This window comes from Prinia subflava, chromosome 15 (assembly GCF_021018805.1).
Source record: "Prinia subflava isolate CZ2003 ecotype Zambia chromosome 15, Cam_Psub_1.2, whole genome shotgun sequence".
Classification (NCBI taxonomy): Eukaryota; Metazoa; Chordata; class Aves; order Passeriformes; family Cisticolidae; genus Prinia; species Prinia subflava.
This window is the reverse complement of record NC_086261.1, coordinates 17,065,814-17,088,108: the sequence shown is the minus strand read 5'-3', so window position 1 is coordinate 17,088,108 and position 22,295 is coordinate 17,065,814. Positions and strand designations below refer to the sequence as shown.

Genomic DNA, 22,295 nt, shown 5'->3' with positions numbered 1-22,295 from the left:
GCAGAACCGACCCCAGGATTTGGGGTGTGGCTCAGCAGTGCCCAGCACAGGGGACGAGCGCTGCCCTGGGCCTGTGACCACAGCGGGGCTGGTGCAGACCAGGTGCCATTGTCCACCTGGGCTCACGTCCAGCCGCTGTTGCCCGAAGCCCCGGGGTCTCTGCCCGGGTCTCTCCCCCTACTCGGCGAGGAACTGAAAGCGAAAGCACGGCTCTGGCTCGCACAACCCCGGAGCTCCCGTTCCACCCGGAGACTGATGAGTCAGAGGCCGCTCCGCGCCACCATTGGCCGTGCTTTCGCCGGAGGTATAAAAGGCGGAGTCGAAGCTGGGCTGCGACATTCCGGGAAACGGCGAGGTAGCGAGCGGCCGGAATGGTGCGGAGGGTCCTGGCGCTCGGCGTGCTGGTGCTGCTGGCGCTGCCCAGCCTGGAGGCAGCCACTGGTGAGTGCCTGGGCGGCGCGAAGGGTCCTCACGGGGGTGAGGGGCTGGGGGTCCCGGTGAGTCCGGGTCACTGTGCCCGGGTGGGTGGGCGAGGGTTGGCGTCGAGGCGATGCCCACCGCAGCCCCGCTTCTCACACGCCTTCGCCCCTCTCTCCAGAGGCGCCGAAGGTCGAAGTCTACGCCCGTTCCCGCGCCGAGGAGGGAAAGGGGAACGTTTTCCAGTGCTTCGTCAATGGCTTTCACCCACCCGAGATTGAAGTCCAACTCCTGAAGAACGGGGAGCCCATGCCCGACGTCACCTACGGGGACTTGTCCTTCAACGAGAAGTGGCAGTTCCAGCGCCTGGTCTATGCGCCCTTCATCCCCACAAGGGAGGACATCTTCACCTGCAGGGTGGTGCATTCCAGCATGGCGGAGCCAGGCATTTACCGATGGGGTATGCTGTGCCTTCCCTTCTGTGTGCTGGAACTCCTTGCTTTATAGCCATGCTGTGTCTGTTCCTTTTCCTGGGAAGCAGGGTGTTGGAACAGAGTGGGGTTTGAAGGTCTTGTGTTAGAGATAGAAAATTAACTTGGCTTTAGCTGAGAAGGCTGTTACACATACCTGTGAAGGATTCAGGGATGCATTGGTGTTAATCCACAGGGATTTGGTGATGCTGTCTCTTCTGATCTCTGCTTTGGTGAGCTTAACTAGAAGGCGATGGGTCACGCAGTGAAATTTTGCTTTATGTTGTGTGAATATAAGGAAGGACGCAGCAGTCGGGGCTGATGGTGGTGACCTAGCCTCAGCTACAGCTGAGGGCAACTCTCTGGTTACTACACTGTGGCAGGGAGAACCTTGTGGGGACAGGGGAGAGGGGTGCCATTTGCCCCCAAGCCTAACACTCTGCACTTCTTTCCTGCAGAACCAGACTTCTGAGCTGTGGCTGGGATGATCCACGGTGAGTTATTCTGATGCTGTGTGCTGTGCTGATAAGGGAAACACGGAACCATTTCTGTAGGGGGGAGGGTTTGAAAAGCTGAGGAACCAAAACAACCACACCCAAAAAAGTCGATCATATTAGTGCTGATTTGGGACACAAAACTCTTCCCACATCCTTTCTGCCCACTGTTTTGGTCTGGTTTTGGCTATCCTGTGCCAACAAGAGTCCTTTGCTCCAAAAAAAAGGAGAACTTTGGAAAAAAATCTTCCTTGCATGATGTTGTGTCAGATACCGCAGAGAGTTGTCGCAGGTCCCCTGAAGTTCCCTCATGTCCTGAAGTGCTGTCTCCTGTCAGGGGAGGAAGTCGCTGTACCCTGTACCTCAGGGTGGGTGGCAGGGTGGTTAACCCTGTGGCAGGGCAGTGCCATGTGGGATTCATGAGGAGAAACACTTTTGGGTTTATTCACGGGTGTCTCAGCCTGAGGGCTCCAAGTTCTTCAAAATATCTGTGTGTAACTGATCTGAATTTAGCAAAAGGGAAATTCTAGTTTAACACTTGATAGGGAAAAGAAACTGAGTATGTGGCCCAGCTGACGTAATCCTGGTTGAAACACCGTAATTGTGCCCTGTTAGAGGCTGGATAATGATGAACTGTGCCTGAGACAAGCCTTGACAGGACCCTTACATGAAAAGACGCAGTTCCTGCAGAGCTCTAAGAAGTTGTATACAGTCACTCCTCTGGTTTGTCATTCAGCTGTGGGCAGTGGGGGTGAGAACCTGGCCCCAGGGCAGGGTTTGAAATGTGCTGTGCCCACACAGCTCCATGGCTTCAGTTGGTGGGACATTGGTGAGGGATTCCCAGTCTAGCTGCAGGTGGAATGTGAGTGACTTCACTGTGCTCTGGGCACAAGGATTTCCTGAGCTGGCATGGAAAGAGTTGAAAGCAGGACAAACTCCCTGGGGTGGAGAACAAGGATCCTCTTTACTTTTTGAACTTGGAACTCCAGCAAGGAAGAGACAGAAAAGCAGGTTCTGCAGGATTTTTACGTGAATCTCACTGGAAGGTGGTTCTGCAGGGATGCTGCAGTCAGACCACTCTGAGGAGACTGGTTTTTAGTCCTAAAATAACTGTGAAGTGGAAGGTGTCACTAGAGTGACTTAAGTCAATCTACTCTCTCCATGCAGGTCGGAGAAATTCCTCTTGCAAGTCAAAGACTTCTCAAGCTTCTGTCCATTCTTCATCAACTCTACAAGAGTAATCAACTTCCTTTCAGAAATTCACTAATAAGCCTTGTTAAAAAGATCACTTAGGCAATAGCATCAAGGATGGTCTGCAGGCTTTTAGAGCTAAAAATGTAGCTAAAAATGCCCACATTACTGCTTAAAAAACAAAGTAGCTCTTCACTGCTGCAAATTTTGCAGGATGTTTATACCTTAATAAACTGCTAGTCCTTAAAATGTTTCTTTGGCATCATTCAACAGCCCAAGCTGATTTCACAGGCTCTGATGGCCACTGGGTTGTGGGTGGATATGTAGCCTGGGTGTCATGATGGTCAGTTGTGCTTTTTTTTTATCTCACTGAGAAGATGCAAGAGCCCTTTTCCATCAATAAAAAGAGAACTAAAGATTTTTTTTTTCTGATGTGGTCTCTGCCTGGCTGGGGGCTCCTGTGTGACTCTGAAGGGAAGGCACAAGGTTTGAAAAAGGATAAAGAACCTTGGGGACACATGGTGGGACACAGAAGGAGCGATGGCAGGGAATGGTGTTTACTCCGTGGGGGAGAGCTCTGGCTGATGCATCTTGGAGGGTGTGGTGTAAAGCTAAGCCTGGGGAAGCAGATGTGTGAGTTGGTGGATTGCAGTTCTGGTTTTCTATCTGTGCTTGACCTCATGGAAAAGTGTGGTTGGGGCTGGTCCTCTGTTGAACTGTCAGGGACTGATGACACTACCCAAAACTGATGCTACAGCTCATTTTTATTATATGAAGAAATCAGAAAGATTGGTTGAGAAATACTGGATCCAAATGGATTTAACCAGGATCATGTGTATGGGATCGAGGGTACCTGGTGACTCAGGGCATCCCATGTCTCTTGGGTGTATTAAGATTTGCTGTGATGGTGTTACAGAACATCCACTTGAGATTTTGATGGATATTGTCTTGTTCTGTAGCTATTTTCATTACAACCAATTTTTTTTGTTAGGGATTAGGAAAATCAGTCTGTTGCAGTTTCAGCACCCCCATGGGAGGTTGCTGAGGGGCAGGGCCCCATTATGGGGATCCCTTTGGGTTCATCAGAGGGGTGTTCAAGGCAGCACAAGTGGGGCTGTCATGTGCACAGTGCTCATCATTCAGCACGGGACAGCAGGACAGCACACAGCTCTGCCTTCAGCACTGAATGCTCTCTGGGGACCAGGCAGCCTCAGCAGTTGTCCTGGAGTGAGAGAAGGTGGCCTGGGAGAGGGGAAAAGGTTTTGGCTTCTCTCCCAGAGACCCCAGTGGAGCAGCACAAACTGCTGTGTGAGCCCAAAGAGCTGTGGAACATGTCTTGACCTCCTCCTATGGATCATGGAGGGCCACTGAAGTGCTGTCCACCACCTCAGCTCCACCTTTCCTATCCTCAAGAGCACCAGAATAATGGCTAGGTAACCACTTCATCCTAGTTAGGACAGGAGTGGAGTCAGCTGCCGAAAGTGAAGATTCTGTGGAAACAATGTCTCCAAAAGACACATCGTCGTCTTCCCACAATGAGGATGTCTGCCCTGATTGCATCTGGGATTTTTTTGTTCTTACTTAAGAAATATTTTGATGGTTTACTCAAAAATCCCCAGTCTGTGGGAGAGCAACACATGCCCATACCAGAGGTTGTTTTTCTTTAACAATTGGATTTCAGGACCATGTCCAGAAATACCTTCTCTGTTTTATCCAGCATATTTGGAGTTCTGAGGTACTTGGGATGTTGCTGTGCTGCTGCTGGAGATAGTTCCCAAAGGATGGGGTATCCTGAGGGGTATCTTGGGAAGCTTGAAGCATGAAACAAGCCTCATTTGTGCTTTATGAAATACAATGCAATTTTTCTGCAAGCAGTTTCTGGAGTCAGCAAAATGCAAGGGTTTTTTTGAGAAAAACTGGGAGAACAAGGATCAAGTCCAACTTCTAACTGCACAGGACACCCCAGTCCCCACCCTGTTCCTCAGAGCGTTGTCCAAGTGCCCTTTGAGCTCTGTCAGGCTTGGGGCTGCCGTGGGGAGCTGTTCCAGTGCCCGGCCACACTGGGGGAAGAACCTTTCCGTCATATCCAGCTTAAAGCTCCCCGACAAAGCTCCAGCCTTTCTCCCTGTCGTCGGGTTTTCCACCACCGCCTCCCCTCAGGGCAGTTCCCGCCATCGTCTCCCCTCAGAGCAGTCCCCGCTGTCGTCTCTCCCTCAGGGCTGTTCCCGCCTCTCCCCAGCCCCTCAGGGCCGTTCCCGCTTCCCCCCAGCCCCTAAGGGCTGTTCCCGCCGTCGTTTCCCCTCAGGGTCCTTCCCGCTTCCCCCCAGCCCCTCAGGGCCGTTCCCGCCTCTCCCCAGCCCCTCAGGGCTGTTCCCGCCATCGTTTCCCCTCAGGGCTGTTCCCGCCGCGATGTTCCGTGGCCACCGTGCTTGGTTCTCGCAGAGCGTCAGCCCGGGCCCGCGGGGGCTGTGGGGTGAGGGGGCCAGGCGATGCCGAAGTCAAAGGGTGCCCCGGGGCACCGAGCTGGCAGGAATCTGCGGGGGGGATTGAGGGGGGCACAGCCCTGTCGCCACTCAGGGGGAATTAGGAGGGGAGACACAGCCCCATCATTCCTCAGCAGGGCACCGCAGTGGGGGCACAGCCCTGTCACCCCTTCATGGGTCTGAGGCCCACACAACAGAGCAGATCATGAGTTTGGCCAGTCCATGGTGGCCCCACACTGAGGAAAAGCCCTTCAGGGGAGCAATGGGAGTCCCACAGCCGTAGGGAGCTATCACAGCTTCCACTTCAGGGCCCGTCTCTGCGGCCCCACAACCGGCTGTCCCCATCCCAGGTCACCCCGAGGTGGGAACCCCCTGGATGCCCACCCTCGTGTCCCTCCTGTCCCCTGCAGCAGACGGTGGCGGGACGATCGCCCACTGGCTGGATGCCGACTACCTCTTCAGCAGCGATGCGGCCCACCCCGACACCCGCAGGTGGGCAAAGCAGGCCTTAGTGTGTTTAGTGGAAAGTATTTCATGGATACTGACATTCTGTAAAAATCAAGGGGGTGTTTTTAAAGTCATGGTGTGGATCCGCCAGGATTTTATTGCCCAGTGGGGTCAGAAAAACTGACACCCACACTAAGCTGTAGATAGAATAGAGAAAAATCATCTGTGTGTTGAGAGGGGATTAACTGTAATATAAATTAAATTAGTAGTGCTGGTTGTGAATTATCTGCTGGAAAATCAGCATCTAAAATAGAGGTGATCCAACTCCCAAGGAAGGAACCTGGTGCTAAAAAGCCAGGGTGGATTAATGCTAGAAGGAAGCACTGGGGTAAAAATGGATGGAAAAGGGCTAAAATGCTTAATATGAAAAAATAGAGAGCTATGGAACATTTGTACAAATATAAGGAAAGTCTTCAGGATCTTCCTCGCTTCCTCAATATCTGTGAATATTTGTATTCATTATTTAGTCATGTAAACATATTTGTGGGAAAGAAAGCCCTAATGTTTCTTTTAGGTTTTGCTAGGTTGGACTAAGCAGTTTCTTTTTAACACACCAGTGCTTAAAACTAGCTTTGAATTTTGGAATCTTTCAGCCACTTGCTCCAGCTAAGCAAGGGAAATTCCAATAAACACAGAATAACAACTTTTGTTCAGACAACGTGCTGCCAGACCAGCCTTTTCCCCCAGGGGAATTCCAGATAATTTTATATATTTTTTTTTTTCCGATGTATATAGTTAAATAGTTTCTTGTGAAACAATGTAACCATTATACACATCCTTAAACCCAGCAAACAAAATTTAATTCCCCTCTAAGGAGGGCAGTGGGGGCTGGAGCACCCTCCACCTCCACTTCCTTGCTCAGTTGCGTGAGTAAGAACCAGTGTGATGAAGGATAATTGTAGAAAAATCTTGGCTTTGCCCTTCCCGAGGTAGTTTCTTCTCAAGAGAAGAGTGAGACGGTGTAATCCCTAAAAATACATTTACCCTTGTCCCTCCTCCTGGGAGGTGCTGGGAGCTGGGACTGTAACGGGAGGTGACTTGTAGAGTCTCACAGCTGGAAAATCACAGAAAAATAGGTGCTTTTGTCAAAAATATCAGAGCAGGTTTAATGACAACACCCTCTAAACGTTTCAGTTTTTGGTTTGCTTCCAGATTCTCCTTTGTAAACCAGCTCTCTTTCTCTCTTCCAGCATACACGAGAGCCTCAATTACTTGGAGGGCAGAGCCACAGTCTTTCACTCCTGTTACCTCTCAGCGTGTGCAGGCATTGGCGCTGGAGAGAAGCCCTCGGTGGTTCTGGGCCACTTTGTCTTGCCCCCTGCCTGCCTGCAAGAAGGTCAAGGAAAAAAAAATCATCTGGGGATATGTTCCCAGGGAAATCCCCCATGAGCCTTAATGCCAAGTAGTTACTTGTTTGCAGAGAGGGACTTTTCCTTCTGCTGGGGAGTGGCTCTTCCTCCTAAAGGGCAGAGTATAATCCACCTATTATCACAGAGTGGCTTGACCTTGAACGTTCCCAGGGATGGGGCAGCCACATCTCCTCTGGGAAACCTGTGCCAGGCCTCCCCACCCTCACAGGGAAGAGTTTCTTCCCGGTATCCTGTTTAACCCTGCCCTGTCAGTTTGAAGCCATTCCCCCCTGTCCTGTCACTCCATCCCTTGTCCCCAGCCCCTCTCCAGCTCTCCTGGAGCCCCTTTAGGCCCTGGAAGGGGCTCTGAGGTGTCCCTGGAGCCTTCTCTTCTCCAGGGAAACAGCCCCAGCTCTCCCAGTCTGGCTCCAGAGCAGAGGGGCTCCAGTCCTTGGAGCACCTCCGTGGCCTTCTCTGGCCTCTGTCCAGCAGCTCCATGTCCTTCTGCTGTTGGGACCCCAGAGCTGGAGGAGCACTGCTGCTCCTGAGGGGGCCAGAGGGGCAGAATCGTCCCCTCCCCTGCTGCCCACAGTGTGGGACAAGCCCAGGACACATGACTGGGTCATATCCATGAGCTTCTCATCCACCAACACCCTCAAGTCCTTCTCCTCAGGGCTGCTTTCAATCCATTCTTGCCCACCCTGAATTTGTGCTTAGGATTGCCCTGTCCCAGGGGTCAGGACGTTGCATTTGGAGTTGTCCCCAGAGGCACCTGCAGGGCATCACACTGACAGCAACTGCCACAGTGCTGTTCTTTGTCCCAGTCACTGGTTTTGTTGTTCTTGGCAGAAATCAGAAGGAAAATTGGCCGGTTTATTTGGGAGAAGGCAGATGACCTTGAAGAACAGGTAAGATGGAAAATTTATGTGGTACACACAAATCTGTGTGCTGAGAAGGAGCTTTCAAAGGAGTTCAGGGGGAAAAGAGCATATATTGCCTTTGGGAAAAGTGGCAGGCAACTCAGGAAGCATTTAAGGATGTTCTTAGGTCATGCAGAAAGAAGAAAATTAGGTGAAAGCTCAGTTAGAACTTAATCTGGCAACATCTGTAAAGGTTAATACTTTTATAAATATTGCATTAACAAAAGGAGGGCCAAGAAAAACCTCCATTCTTTATTGGAGTGTCCATCACCAAAGACTAGGAAAAGGCTGAGGTACTTAACATCTTTTCCTCAGTCTTCAACGCTAAGACTGGTTGTATCAGGACAAATGGCCCCCTGAGCTGGTAGACAGGGATGGGGAGCAGAATGGACCCCCAGAAATCCAGGAGGAGGCAGTCAGTGACCTGCTGTGCCACTCGGAGACTCACAAGTCCATGGGCCTGGATGGGATCCATCTCTGGGTGATGAGGGACTGCAGGAAGAGCTTGCCAAGCCAGTCTTCATCAGTAATCACTAGTCCTGGCTCACTGGGGAGGTCCCAGATAATGAGATATCAATGTGACACCCATCCATAAGAAGGGTTGGAAGGAGGATCTGGGGAATTACAGGCCTTTCAGTGTGACCTGTGGCAGGGAAGGTTATGGAGCAGATCACTTGGAGTGCCATCACACAGCACATACAGGAAAACCAAGGGATCAGACCCAGCCAGCATGGATTTAGGAGGGACAGGTCCTACCTGACCAGCCTGATTTCCCTTCATGACAAAGGGGACCCACCTCCCACCTAGTCAATGACAGAAAGGCTGTGGATGCACCTACCTGGACATCAGCAAAGCCTTTGACACAGTTTTGCACAGCATTTCCTGGAAAACTGCAGCCCACAGCTTGGACAGTTGGTGTCCAGTCACCAGTGGTGTCCCCCAGGGACCAGTGCAGGGCCCAGTCCTATTCAATGTCTTCATTGATGATCTGAATGAGCAGATTTGAGTCCACCGTTAGCAGATGCACAGATGACACGAGGTTGAGTGGGAGTGTGGTTCCACTGGAGGCTAGGAAGGCTCTGCTGAGAGACCCACACAGGCTGGATCACCGGGCCCAGGTCATTCGTATGAGGGCCAACAAGGCCAAGCTCTGGGTCCTGCACTTTGGCCACAGTAACCCCTGCAGAGCTACAGACTGAGCTGAATGGCTGGAAAGCAGCCCAGCAAGAAAGGTCCTGGGAGTGCTGATCAGCAGTAGCTGAACATGAGCCCAGGTGGCCAAGAATGCCAATGGCACTGGGCCTGCAGCTGTGGCCAGCAGGACCAGGAAGTGATTTTTCCTCTCTAGTGGGCACTGCTGAGGCCCAAACTTGAGTGCTGTGTCCAGTTCTGGACCTCTCAATTCAATTCAGGGAGGACATTTTGGTGCTGGAGCAGGTCCAGAGCAGGGAACAGAGCTGGGGAAGGGGCTGGAGCACCAGGAGTGGCTGAGGGGGACTCAGTCTGGAGAAAAGGAGCTCACTCACTGGAGATCTTCTGGCTCTGCACAATGCCCTGACAGGAGGGTGGAGCTGGTTGGGGGTCAGGTACTGCGCCCAGGGGCCAAGGGACAGGATGAGAGGACACTGCCTTAAGCTGCACCAGGAGAGGTTCAGGTTGCACATCAGAAAGTATTCCTTCCCAGAAGCGGTGATTAGGAATTACAATGGGCTGCCCAGAATGCCTGGACGTGGCACTCAGTGCTGTGGTCTGGCTGGAAAGGTGGTGACTGGTCACTGGCTGGACTCAATGGTCTTTTCCAACCTAACTGACTCTGATTCTTTGTGCTTGCTGTGCTGTGTGTCCCTCCCAGCAGGACAACCCCAGGGGCACAGCACTGGAAGGGAGCAGACATACCGAGTCTCCCAGCACTATTCCAGGGCTTCCAATTGCCACAAGCTGAGCTCAGCCCTTTGGTGTGGTGTTCTCCTTCCCCCTGTCACCGCCCACTCCCCTCTCAAAGCAACTTCCCAGCACTTTTGAAGCAGGAATACCCTTAGATTTAAAATTAAACTCTGAATTATGCTTGAAACCATGAGCCCTAAAATCTTGTGCACTTGGAGTGTGTCCCAGGTGCTCTGCAGGTGACCCACGGCACAATTGTAACTCATCCTTGCACTGATACTCACAGCCCAAAGAAAATCCGGCAGAGGAACCAGGAGCAGCAAGAAGTAGCTCTGAGGAAGAACCAGAGGAGGAGGAGCTAGACCTGGCTGACAGGTATTTTCCTACCGTGGGTGGTGGGATTTGGATGCACCCTCGATTCCAAGCAATCCTAACACATAGGAACTAACAGAATTTGTTCCCTGCTGATACAGCAGTGAAGAAACAGACTCTGAAGCACCTGCCCAGGGAGAATTTCCGTACCGCGCCCTCCAGGAATACCCGATCAATAACATGGTGACAGGTAAATACACCTGAGAGGGCTGCGGGTGGGGCAGATGGAGCAGGGACTCAGTGAGCCCCTTTTCCCTCCCAGGCTATCCCTCTGCACGGGACATGAAGAAATATGAGGGGGAACTCCACGACTTCATCCCTGGCACCTCGGGCTATGCAGCGTACTGGGTTCAAAGCAAATTTAGCATTCACTGCGAGAAGACCAAAATGAAAAGGAAATTGTAAGGAACAGGTGGCTGGAGCAGCAAAAACTTCAGTGTAAGAACTGCCAGATGATGTATAAATTATCTGACTGCAGCTCAGAGTGTTCAATGTGTTAAGTACTGGCTACAGTTATTGCAGTATTGCTTCTTTAGGTAACTACTTAAAATAAATTTCACAACAAACAAATACAGGCACTTCTCTCCAAAACAAATATTTTCTTTTTACTCTGTGGCTGGGGAGTGGTGGTGATTTACGATGTGATTAACTAGTTTAAGCAAGTTGTCCTTGGAGGGACACATCAAGTTCTTCTTACTTTCATTTAATCAAGGAATTTTTAACACTTATCCCTTTCATTTAAGCACTTGAAAGTGACCAATGGGGTTACAAAAAGCAACTCTTATTGTGGCACAGCTTGATCCCCAGGCTGTCCACTTGGAGGAAGCACAGGCAAACCTAGGACAGGCTCCCACAAGCTCCAGTCACCATGGTTGTTCTCTGCCACTGCCATAAAGTCAGGAGAGCCTCTAAAATGACAGCTTTGCACCTCACACCCCAAACTGCCAGCAAAGAACCCAAAAAGATGCTTACACATGAAGGTGTTGAGTCCTCCACATGCTCCAATGTGGCACCCCAAGAACCCACCCTCCTCATCCCTTGGGTGTCTAAAGACCAGGCAGGCTGAGATGGTTTCTTCACGTTTATTGGAAAAGCGACACACAGGGACAGGCTCAGAGCGCTCCTCGGGGCGTCTTGAAGTTCATTCCCACTGTGGGCTGTGTCACCTGCAGGTTGGACAGGCTGCCAAAATCCTGGAAAATAACACAAAAACAATGGGATCAGTCACACACAGTGGAGACAAGTTCCTCTGGGAAGGTGCTGTGGGCAGCACAAAGGGTGGACACGGGTCTCTTAAGAAGAGCCCACCCTGCTCCAGAGATTGACTCCTTGGTGAGGGAATCATCAGAATGGAGGGCCAGAAACACCCCCACTGTGCTGGTGGTAAAGCCCCCATGCCTCTGCCCTTCCAAAAGCCACACATGAATTAATCCTCCCACAGGACCCGGGGCAGAGAGATGCCCCTGACACCACCCAGCCACTCAGGGCAGCAGGAGCTGTGCCAGGGATATGCCAGTAGCTGTGCAGGGAACAGCTGTGGCCACTAACCAGGAGTTTCAGCATTTCCTTGGTGTCTGGGTCCACTTCAATGATCTCCTGGTCAAGGGCAGAGACCTGTGGACAGAGAGGAAAAGGTGTGATTGATAAAGCCCCACAACTACCAGGGTGTCCCCGCAGCCACTCTGGTCTCATTCCACTGCTGTGGGGAACAGTTCCAGCAGCAGAGCCAGGAGCATCCTGATGAACACAGCTTTCCTGACTGAAAGGCCACTGGCAGTAGAGGGAAAAGCCTGTTTTATGGCAAATCTTTGGAAACTGAGGCCCAACCTGCTCCAGGCCAAGGCTGCTGAAGAGCTGGCATTGGACCCTCAAGTGCACCAGTCCTGGCAGGCATCAGGGACACTCATAGCTGCCTTGTGACACAAGGCCACCATAATGCCAACACTGTTCCACCTCCAGGACCTGTGCTCTCCTGCTCTTTAGTCCCAGAGAAACTTCCTCCAGCCCTCTCCAGACCCCAAAACTCTACCTCCACAGGTTTCCTTCCCCAAGAGCTATGTAACACCAGGATTTTTCCTAAGAAAGCACAAACAGTACAGGTTTGTGTGCTGACACTGCACCAACAGCTGCAGCATGGACACTCCTGCTCTGCTATGTCTCTCTGGGGCCAGCACAGAAACCAACAGCTCTGCCAGGAGCCGACTGGGAGGATCTGGGAAAGGGGCAAGATGTGCTGTGCCTGAAGGCTACAGCATTTAGGAGCAACAGGATCATATTCCTGGAACAAGGGAAGCCCTCCTGGACCACCTCACCCAGGTGACAGGTGAGATCTCGACCCTGTCCAAAGAGAGGGTTAAGACAAGGGGGTTTTACCAAAACCTCCCTCTAGGGACACTGGCTGCAGGACAGGTTTTCAGCCACTTTGAAATATCCTCCTGCTTCCCATCAAATTATTTTTTCCCAGATTTTAAGTTAGGAAAAACAAACCATGAGAAGCCACCTGCTGCTCCTGTCCCAGGCAGCAGCTTTGGAGGGATCCACCTGGGCCCCCTTGATCCAAACTCTCCTCAGCTCCTCCTGGCTGAGGATTTGTTTTAAAGAAACTTGGGACCGTTTATGGAGGTATGACTAGGCAGGATGGAGCGGTGGGGAAGCTGGAGCCTCACCTCTGGGACGTAGTTGTCCCTCCTCTCCCTCTCCTCCTCCTGCAGTTTGATGGAGATGCCGCGGACAGGACCCCTCTGGATTCGCTTCATCAGGTGGGTGACATACCTGCGGGGACACGGCGGTGTCCTGGGCTTTCCCAGGGCTCACGTCACCCTTCCCCACACCCCAAATCCTGGAACCACAACAGGATGAAGACAGCTGCCACCATCTACCCCGGCGATGTCCCACCACTGACCCGGCATCACCCCACCACCGCCAGGAGACACCAGAAACAACGTGTCCGACAGCAACAGGGTTTGGGGGAGACACAGACCCCCCCAAACACGGGAAAACTCTCGCACTGCTCTCCCTGCACTATCAATGACCCGGCCACAGGCGGGACCGTAATCACTTTCGAATGCAGGGCCCGGCAGGAACCCCCAGGCCGTGCGCGAATCCCCCAGGACCTTCCGATGCCCAAAGCCCACCCAGGCCCCCGCGGTGCCGAACCCCTGCGACCCTCCAGCGCCCAAAGCCCGCTCGGGCCCGCAGTCTCTCACCCAGCAATCTTGTTGCGCAGCTTCTTGCTGGGGATGATGGCGATCTCCTCGCACACGCGCTTGTTGGTGTGGAAGTCGTTCCCCAGGCGCGTGTAGTACTTCTCGATGATCACCCGCGCCGCTTTCTTCACCGTCTTCGTCCGAACGCGCCCCTACTCGGAGCAGGCGGGAGGGCCGCCGGTCAGGCTCCGCCGAGCCCAGGCCCAGCGTCCCCCGCCCCAGTCCTCCCTTTCCCCAGCCATCCCGGCCCCCGCCGCCCCCCACTGCCTCTCGCCCCGGTCTCCTCCGGTCCCCCCCGCCGCTCCCCGCCGCGGGGGCGCGGGCCCGCCCGCGGATGGCGGCGGATGGCGAGACCCGGACCCACCATGTCGGCGGCAGCCGCGGAAAGAGAGCGGAAGATGGCGGGGGGCGCCGGAAGGCAGCGCGGCGCAGCGCGCCCCCTGGCGGCTCGGAGGGCTGCGGCGCAGGGGAAGGCGGGCGCGGCAATGGCGGGCGGGGCTCGGCCCCTCCCGCAGCCTGGGGCGCTCCGCAGCGCCCCGGAACAGCACGGAGCAGCCCGGGAAGGGAATCCGAGAGACCTGTGGGGCCAGCGGCAGCAGCCCTCCCCCGCCTGGCCCTCAGAGAGGACACTGAGCGCCCATAAACCAACACCACCCATGGAAACAGCACCCAGCCCCAAAGAAAGAGGGGTGACCACAGCAGGGCTGCTGCAGAGTTACCACTGTGGGACATGGAAGGAGGCCAAGCCTGCTCCAGGGACATGGGGCACACCAGGTGTCCACAGTGGCAGCATAAGCCAAACTCAGCCCTCCCCAGCCCCACAGAGAGGAGCCCCTCTCCCCTCATAGCCCCGCGGGGGCAGCACCCTCCACTGCCACAATGGGAGAACACAGGCCCTCCCATCAGCCTCATTAACTTCTTGCTGCAATTAGGGGAGCTCAGCTGGAGCCTGAGGGCCCACAGGGACCTCGGGTAAGGGGGATCTAAAAATGATTGCCCAGCAGACCCAGCTCCCTCCCCGCTGAGTCAACCCACCTAACAGCATCCACAACTCATAGCTCCATCCATCCCTCCCCCAAAGCCACATCCATACCTTCCCCTCCACACCTCCAGACTGCAGAGATCTCCCATGAAGTACACAAGGCACAAGAAAGTTGGGTTTTTTTGCTGCAACGTGTTTATTATGTGCCAAAAACTACACCACAGCTTACTCCACACGTCTGTAGGAGAGTGCAGTCTTGCCTGCATATACTACAATGAGGTAGAGACTTCACACACAGCTTCACAAAACCCCACAAAGAGCAGCTGGGATATGCAACAATGCAACATCAGCTCAGCAGTAAAGGAAAAAAATAATCAGAGTAAAGAGGGAGAAATTATGACACTGGTTCTTTGGCACACAGCTTCCAATAGAGGGGAAAGTAACAAAATAATAATGATCAGCATAATTAAGGTCTCAAATCCCAGCAGCAGCATTTCAGTCGACTGCACTGATACTCCAAACGTCTCAGGAAGGAAAGGAAAATTACTTGTCCCCTCTAAGAGAAAGGGCTCCCAGGAACCTTCATCGTCCACCAAACGCAGCCCTTTTTTAGCTTGTTACAAAAGAAAAGGTAAGTCCTGTGACTTTGTGTGATTAAAAACCTCTATCAACCCCCCATAAGTGCAACTTAAAAAAGTGCAACAAACTATTTAAAACTATATACAGCAGCTCAGAGATTCTCATCCCGTCCAGTTTCAAATCCAAAAACGAAAACAAAGCCCGGCCTGTCCCGTTGCAAACCCCTGGATTTACAACGTCCTGCCAGCAGCCCCCAGACACAAATTGCAATAATGTTAAAAGCTGCCAGGAAAAGAAAAAAATCTCTCATTTCAAACGACTTAAAAACTGTTTTTAAGAGTGTAAAAAGGAACTCGTAAAAACCCTCGAGCGTAAAATATGAAATATGATTTGGTTTAAATGAAGAGCAAAGTCTCCTTGTTGTTACAGTAAAAAACGCCAGCTGAACACCCAGGTCACACCATCCAGGTGGGGGTAAATGAATGGAAAGGCACTGTATGGCAACGGCAAAACAATGACCAATGAGACCTGCGCTCTCTCCACCAGTATTGCAAGGAATGTAAAAAAGCGCCTTTAAAAAATAAAAAAACCAGGGCGGAGGCACCTGTGGGGTGCCCCCGCGACACATGGCCCTTGGTTGGTTGGGTTTATTCATTTTCAATTTTTGCTTCTCGTCAGCAAACCAGGAACCAAAGTCTGGGAACTGCAGAATGGCTTGAGGGGCGCTCCCCCCCTCAAAACACCCCCAAACAAACCCCAACAAAACTCACTGTGCATTAGTGCAGAAACAAAAAGACCAGCAAGTGCAAACATGAATGTAAGATTTTTGTTTTTTTTTTTTCCCCGGTCAGTCCTCAGGAAGAACGTTCCCAGCCGGGCCTGGCTCCGGCAGGCGCTGCTGCGCTCTCCTCGTGGCAGCTCTCCCCGGACTCTGCCCGCGGCAGCCCGTGCCCCTTAGCTGGAGTCCCGGTTCTTCTGGTTGCGCATCAGCGGGCGGTGGTGGCGCAGGACCTCCATGGAGTGCTGCCAGTGCCAGCACGAGCGGCAGAAGTACTTGAAGCAGATCTGTGGGCAGAGCACAGGAGCAAACGCTGAGGTGCCTCCAGCAGCAAAGGGACACTGGCAGAGCCACTCCTCTCCCCTTCCTCCCCGCCCGGTTTTGCAGCCCCCACCAGCACAGTGGACCCATGGGTTGGAAGGAGGGAATGCCAGTGATGATGCTGTGGAGGGCCTGCTGTGCCCAGCTTCTAGCTTTTGAACAGGTTTGAAAATCAGGGCCTGGGGACTGGGGCAGCAGCTGGGCTCTGCCAGGGCTCCCATCACTGTGGAATTCCTGTCCCCTGCTCATATCCCATCCCAGCTCTGCAGGAAGCTGCCAGAGCCCAGCCAACCTCCTTTATCTGCAGTGAGGAGATGTCAGCCAGAGCTCCCTGTGACTCAGCCAGCCCCAGGGGGATGCACCCCAACCCCACCTCAGCATGGCTCATAGAGCAGCAGCCTCCCGTCTCCCGTCCCCTCAGGGCCACCAGTCACTCCCACACCAGGTCCCAGTACTGGCACAGCACCAGCGAGCTGCAGCACCCCTGGCTCAAGGCCAGGTGGACACTGCCTGCCTGGGCCTCCTGGCAAGCACCAGAGCTGCCGTCCCCAGGAGGACTGCAAAACAAGGCCACCCTCCTTAGCTGGGTCCCAGCTTGCCCACTGGGGAAGAGCCAGTGTATATATCCCCAAAGCCCAGCAGAAGGGCCTGCTCCTCCTCAAGGAACCCCCTGAGCACAGGCTGCAGGAGAACTGGCCTTACCTGGTCTCTGCAGAAGAATGGGCCAGGCTGGGCATTGCACACTTGGCACATGGAGTCCTCCAGGTATGGGTCGATCTGAACCTGCAGGAGAATGAGGGAGTGGGCACAGAGCAGCACCAGGCTGGCTGCCCTCTCCCTGGGTGCCTCAAACCCATCCCCAGCAGCAGCCCTGGGACTGGCAGAGCAGCAGCCCCACTTCCCACTGCTTGAGCAGGAATATGGGGCAGGCTCCATGGACACCGGGGCTTCCAGCAGCACCACCCATCACACAGACCCTGCCCTGGGCTGCCCCACCAGCCCCACTCACCTTCTTGGTAAACTTGGTGGTTTTGATCTCCACAAATGCAGCAGTCACAGCCTTGAGGTAACTGCGCTGGTTGTTGAAGGTGACACGGCCCGACCCTGGAAGGAGCCAGACCACAACTGTTAAAGAGGAGCAGCAGAGATCAAGAGGGAATCACTGCCAGCACCACCCCTTCCCCAGTGCCACTCAACAGGGTAACAGGGAGATGGTACCCAGGGCCTGGGGGCTCTTCCTGCCTCCTTCTCCAGGCACCACATTCCCAGGAGCAGCAGGAGTGCCTCACGCTACACCTGAAATACACTGGTGCTGAGACAGCTCAGCAGCTTTTATTCCCAGCCTCCCCCTCACACCAGAGCCTTGTGTTTTGCAGCCTCATTGCTAGTCAGCAGCATTCCAGCACCACTCTGTTCCAGCCAAGGGCTGTTAAGCTCCAGGACTGACACCAGCAGATCCCTACAGCTCAGCCACAGGACAAAGTGCCACCAAAAACCCATCCATACTCCTCACAAAGCACTGCACAGGCAGGAGGGCCTGGATCCAGTTTGGAGTTACAGAAGATGCCCTCAATCAGCACAACCAACTAGGGCACAGCTTAGTTTGCCAAAACTGAGCTCTGTCTGCTGTGACTTCAGGACAGTTTCAAGGTTGCAAGTGCCACCGAGCTATTGAAAGATGGATCTTACCTCCTTGGAGCAATGTGGACTCCACATGAACCACAGGAGGTTGGGCTCACACACTGGGATCTCACAGGGAGGTTTTGTGACACCTCATCCACAGTCACACTGAGAATTTGCCTGAAGTCTCATACTCCCAACATTCCCACCCTCCTTGAGACTGTCCCCCTAAAGGCACTTAGGGGCTTTGCAGCACCACATCCATGTCCTAAACCTGAGCCTTGCCCAGAAAAGCCTGACTGCTATCCAAGGACACTGACCAAGCAACTCTGCACTACACCAAGCTCTGACACTGTTACTGCCTGGCAACACCAGGAGATCCACGGTCTCTCCAAATTTGTGACTTGCTGCAGCCTGAGCCTGGAAAGCTGATCCTGAGGCACAGGCTGTGATTTTTTCCAACAGACCAGCCACCTCAGTGCTGTCTCCTGGCCCATGAGGCCACCAAGGAGGTACACACGTCATGATGCACTGTGTTTCAGCTCTGGTGGCACAAGGCTAAGAGTGGGTTAAGACCCACAGCTCTCTCTGCCCTGGGAGTAGAAAAGCAGCTACAGCAGCATTCAACAACCACTAACAGCATTGAACAAGGACACAAACCTTCAGCAATGCCTAAAGGCACATTCAAAACTTCAGGCTGCTCTGGAATGGTCCAGGACCTTCCAATTCCCAGGCACATCATCTCCATCAGCCCTCCCCCCAAGGCTTGTCTTGCCTCCCCAGGGCCAGCAGATGAGGAGCACAGACTGTAGAAGAGGTTGGGCAGCATCTGCTCTCTGAGCCTGGCTCCTGGGCAGCCTTCCAGCAGAAGGACAAGCCAAGGGCACACCGCAGCCTCCTCAGAGCAGGGCGGGGGTGACCACCAACCCCGGCAGATCCGTCACTTACCTATGGGGTACTTGTGCTTGTCAGTGTCGATGCCAGCATAGACCACCCCTCCAAAGAGGTCGCACATGACGGCTGCCAGGGCCTCTGCGTTCAGCATCCCATGCAGGGCCCCCACAAACACCGTCTTGCTGGGGTCCAGCCGCTGCGAGGGGCTGCGCACGAAGTTGCTGTCGGCCAGCACCCACGGGATCACCTGCACCTGCAACCAGGAGCACCCCTGGACCTCAGACTTCATCCCGAGCCGCAAATATCGCTTGTTATCTATTGCTGCTACACATCCATCTAGAGCTCCAGACACCTCCAGAGAACCCACAAGGGGCCAAAACTAACTCTGCTTTCAGCCAAACTGGAACCCAAGCAGGCAATTCCTTGGGGGCGGCAGCCAGAGGACAATCCACATCCCTCAACCTGTATTTATGGCCCAGTCAGGTACCTCCCAGCACAGAAGCCTGATGTTGGAGGGGACCACTGGAATCATCACCCACCACCAGCTCTGTCAGGAGCTCCCATCTGCTCTGTAGCTGATGGAGGGCTCTGCAGAGAAGATTCTGGCAGAACTAAATCACTGAGCACAGAAGCGCTGCCAGCTGCAGACACCAGGAGAGCTGTCTAGAGCACAGTTAGTTTATGCCTGTCTAGATTGAGAGCTGCATCTCCATCCTGTAACTCTCTCAACTCAGGCAGTTGTCCATCATCTGAGGTCCCCCTTTCCCATAAGCCCAAGTGGAGCCTCTGGCAGCCTCAGCACCCCCAAAGCACAGGTCAGCCAGCCAAGGCCATGCTAGGGAGCAGCCTGGGATCCAAAATATCTGCCTGCTGAACAAGAGTCATTTGCTCCGTAAGCAGTGGTGGGATGGAAGCAGCACAGAGTCAAATAAATCCCTGTTTCCATGCTCTGTCTGAGGTAACTGAAGCCTGAAGGCAGGGTCTGCCACCAACCCAGGAGCTCCAGATTGGTTTGACAAAAGCTGTTATGAGGGACACAAACACTGAGCTGACACATCCCTACCACGGGCACAGAGCAGCCAAAGCCAACCAGGAGCCAGCTTGCCTTTGGCTGCTGTTCCAGCCCTGCTGTCCTTTCCTCCAGACACCTCCCTCCTCCCCCTGATGCCCTGTCAGGCTGCTCTCCTGGCTCTGCTCACCTCTTTGCAGCGCATCCTGCGGCTGGACATCTTGAAGTAGTACTCACTGAGCCCGTCGGGGCTCAGCAGGTCCTGGGAGCAGGCCTGGAGCAGCGCACGCACCGACTTCTCCGACTCAAACACCAGGTAGACGTATCCTTAGGAAGGGGAAGGAAAGCAGCAGTTGTTAGAGCTGTGGTGGAGGAGGAACAGATCATCCCAGTTTGCACACATCCTCAAAATCACTCCTGGGTGCCACCTGAAGTATCTGTGTGGCAGCTCTTGCTGTTCCCAGCAGACTCTTGTGTATAAGCCAAGCTGGGAAGAGCCCAAAGCCAAGCACAGCACGAGGGGCAGGATGCCCAGGTCCAGGGCTAATGTCCATCATCCACAAACCACACCTGGACATGCCAGGTGAGCACCACCAGCCTGGCCACAACGAGGTCTGCAGAAAAGTAGACCCTGCTTTGTATTTAGGATGGCCTGGCTCAGTTACAGGCCAGGGTTTTAAAGTCCCTTCCATGGATGCCAGTGCTCTATCTCACATTGCTCTGGTGACTGAATGAGGCCACCAGGCACAACGGGGCCTCCAAACCAGACACCTCCCACCCTGTAAATCCTGCTTACACAGTGTCAAGCCCAGCTGCACATGCTGGCAGTGGGATCAGCAGCTGTTCCAGAGCCACAGCCCAACACTGTGAACAGAAACACCTCCAGAGAGGGATCCCCCAGCCCACAGTTCTGTCCCACTGCTCCGTTCCATCCCTGCTACAGATGGGTGAAGATGCTGTGTTTGGGGTGCCAGTGCTCTGCAGCCCAGGTGCAGACCCAAGTGAGGGCAGGACGTTACCCCAGGTGCTCTGTACCATCCAGTCACCAGCATGCAGCTGTACCATCCCAGCATCCGTGCTGTAACATAGCATGGGAAAAAAGTAACCCTACCGTGCTCGCTATTACCTTTAGGCATATTACCTTTGGGAGGACAGCGTGGGTGTTTGCCATCCTTACCGGGCCACTCCACACTCAGGGAGCCAAAAACACGGAAAGTGTTGATCAGCCCAGCTGCAGACAGAAGGAGAGAGGTCAGTGCCCCCCACAAAAAGCTCCATCCTGCACCCTCTCATTGTCAACACCCAAGGCCTTGGTGTGGGGCTTCACTCTACACGGGCTGCTCACCTTCTGTAATGTCCCATGGGACTCCTCCCAGGAACACTTTGCAGGAGTAGACGGGGTTCTTGTAGTTTCGGGGAGGCAGCTGCCCACTCCAGGTGCAGGTTGCTTCATTCACAGCTTGGAGAGGACATCAGCAGTACTCAGTACAGGATCATTTCCTCCCCACCCTCCCACAGGTCTCTCTACATTCCCCAACTACAGGCTGAGCAGAGCTGCACAGCCACAGGCAGCTGCCCAGACCCCCCTGTTCTCTCAGCAGGTAGAGCCAGAGTCAGGCCTGGGCTTGGAGCAAACTCCATATTCAGCCTGTGTCTGCAGAGGCCACCTGCCCTCCCACAAAGTGTGGGACCACCCCTGGACTCCCCTCCCAACTCACCTGCTGCCTGCCGGTGAAGCCGGGCTTCTCTTTCAATACTGAAGGGGTCTTCTGGAGAGTCCAGAAGATCCCAGGAAGGCCACGCAGATGCTCCAGGCCACCTTTTCGATGCACTGGCTGGGGAGGAGGTTACTGCAGCCAGGGCAGCTTGATCTTGATCCAGCTGGGATCCCACTCCCATCTTCAAGGGGTCTCTTGACACCCCACTGAGAGGCAAGAAGGGCAGGGGAGGGGATATGCGAAGGCTTGACTGCAAGAGAAAGGCCACATTGAAATCCAGCTCTGAGTGGATAATGCCAGGGGTGAGGCATCACACCGGCACCCTGCCCTTGCCCATGGCAGGAGAGGGAACTCCCAGGAATCCCCTGAGACCCTCTGAGGCCTGGCAGAGGCAAGAAAGCAGCAGCCCCAACACAATCCAGCACCCTAGGAAAGCCCTGGGCCATTCTCCACTGCATCCATGGCCATGATCAGCAGCAGGGATCATTAAACAGGAGGCACTTCACAGACCATCAAGCCCACAGCTACCCCAGCTGTACAGCCTCAAGAACAGTGTCACCTCTGGGGAGCACCAGACACCCCAGAAGGAGCCTCAGGCTCCGTGCTGTGCACCCACAGTGGGCAGGGCTTGTTGGAAGTGCCCATGGGCTCTGCAGGCACTGCCTGGACCTCATCCTCACAGCCAGCTGCAGAGGGCTGCCTGACCACAGAGTGGACACCATGGACCACAGCCCCTCCCAGGGCAGGAAGAGGGAAGGCTTGGATTAATGGAACAGCAGGGAGGCAAGATGCTGCACAGCTCAGTGACAGCTGTGCTGCAGATCCAGCCCTGTGCTGCCACGGCAGCCGCCCACGCCAGGGCCGTGCTGGGAGTCCTGCCCTTCACAAATAAGGCCAGCACAGAGCCCTGTGCCCTGCACTGCCTGCCACCACCACTGCCCGGGTGCTGCAGTCACTTAGCACATCCCGATTCCCCAAGGTGCATCACAGCAGAATCAACCCCACATCCCGTCAGCTCTGTACTTCACACCCACCCCAGCACAGGGGTAAAGGCCATGGTGACACCACAGCAGAGCCTGGAGCAGCTCCTGGCTTTATCCT

General features: G+C 54.1%; 4 protein-coding genes and 1 non-coding gene across 12 annotated transcripts in view; 2 read left to right on the top strand and 3 right to left on the bottom strand.

The window, feature by feature from the left end:
• Nucleotides 1-280: 280 nt before the first annotated feature.
• B2M (beta-2-microglobulin) lies at nt 281-2,992 on the top strand. The gene is made up of 4 exons (XM_063412757.1): nt 281-441; nt 599-877; nt 1,346-1,381; nt 2,549-2,992. The coding sequence occupies exons 1-3, from the start codon at nt 372-374 to the stop codon at nt 1,357-1,359; spliced, it is 363 nt and encodes a 120-aa protein (XP_063268827.1). The 5' UTR covers nt 281-371; the 3' UTR covers nt 1,360-1,381; nt 2,549-2,992.
• A 1,898-nt stretch (nt 2,993-4,890) lies between these two features.
• Nucleotides 4,891-11,004, top strand: TERB2 (telomere repeat binding bouquet formation protein 2). The gene is made up of 7 exons (XM_063412734.1): nt 4,891-5,045; nt 5,466-5,547; nt 6,753-6,896; nt 7,741-7,819; nt 10,002-10,090; nt 10,189-10,277; nt 10,350-11,004. The coding sequence occupies exons 1-7, from the start codon at nt 4,982-4,984 to the stop codon at nt 10,490-10,492; spliced, it is 690 nt and encodes a 229-aa protein (XP_063268804.1). The 5' UTR covers nt 4,891-4,981; the 3' UTR covers nt 10,493-11,004.
• Nucleotides 11,005-11,155: 151 nt separating this feature from the next.
• Nucleotides 11,156-13,966, bottom strand: RPS17 (ribosomal protein S17). The gene is made up of 5 exons (XM_063412733.1): nt 13,658-13,966; nt 13,294-13,445; nt 12,754-12,859; nt 11,636-11,701; nt 11,156-11,280 (listed from the first exon to the last, which is right to left on the bottom strand). Exons 1-5 carry the CDS (start codon nt 13,949-13,951, stop codon nt 11,200-11,202), a joined length of 699 nt encoding a protein of 232 aa, XP_063268803.1. The 5' UTR covers nt 13,952-13,966; the 3' UTR covers nt 11,156-11,199.
• LOC134558827 (small nucleolar RNA SNORA71) lies at nt 13,032-13,159 on the bottom strand. The gene has a single exon (XR_010082412.1). It is a non-coding gene; the product is annotated as a small nucleolar RNA SNORA71 (small nucleolar RNA).
• A 489-nt stretch (nt 13,967-14,455) lies between the features above and the next one.
• Nucleotides 14,456-22,295, bottom strand: part of CPEB1 (cytoplasmic polyadenylation element binding protein 1) — a 34,295-nt gene continuing 26,455 nt past the window's right edge. For 7 of the 8 annotated variants that reach the window (XM_063412722.1, XM_063412724.1, XM_063412728.1 and 4 more), the window contains 8 exons: nt 21,195-21,444; nt 20,822-20,935; nt 20,603-20,707; nt 19,667-19,803; nt 18,522-18,720; nt 16,963-17,057; nt 16,656-16,736; nt 14,456-15,919 (listed from right to left, as the gene is read on the bottom strand). In XM_063412722.1, coding sequence (XP_063268792.1) covers nt 15,809-15,919; nt 16,656-16,736; nt 16,963-17,057; nt 18,522-18,720; nt 19,667-19,803; nt 20,603-20,707; nt 20,822-20,935; nt 21,195-21,444 — 1,092 coding nt within the window. In that variant the 3' untranslated portion in view covers nt 14,456-15,808. The remainder of the gene's footprint in view (nt 15,920-16,655; nt 16,737-16,962; nt 17,058-18,521; nt 18,721-19,666; nt 19,804-20,602; nt 20,708-20,821; nt 20,936-21,194; nt 21,445-22,295) is intronic. The other variant, XM_063412723.1, reaches the window with a different exon arrangement.

Coding starts and splice junctions, on each gene's coding strand:
- B2M (XM_063412757.1), top strand. CDS start 372: ATGGTGCGGAGGGTCCTGGCGCTCGGCGTGCTGGTGCTGCTGGCGCTG. Junction 442..598: donor CAGCCTGGAGGCAGCCACTG/GTGAGTGCCTGG, acceptor CCCTCTCTCCAG/AGGCGCCGAAGGTCGAAGTC.
- TERB2 (XM_063412734.1), top strand. CDS start 4,982: ATGTTCCGTGGCCACCGTGCTTGGTTCTCGCAGAGCGTCAGCCCGGGC. Junction 5,548..6,752: donor GCCCACCCCGACACCCGCAG/GTGGGCAAAGCA, acceptor TCTCTCTTCCAG/CATACACGAGAGCCTCAATT. Junction 6,897..7,740: donor CCCCCTGCCTGCCTGCAAGA/AGGTCAAGGAAA, acceptor GTCCCAGTCACT/GGTTTTGTTGTTCTTGGCAG.
- RPS17 (XM_063412733.1), bottom strand. CDS start 13,951: ATGGGTGGTGTTGGTTTATGGGCGCTCAGTGTCCTCTCTGAGGGCCAG. Junction 11,702..12,753: donor GGGACAACTACGTCCCAGAG/GTGAGGCTCCAG, acceptor CTCTGTCCACAG/GTCTCTGCCCTTGACCAGGA. Junction 11,281..11,635: donor AGGAAATGCTGAAACTCCTG/GTTAGTGGCCAC, acceptor GTTATTTTCCAG/GATTTTGGCAGCCTGTCCAA.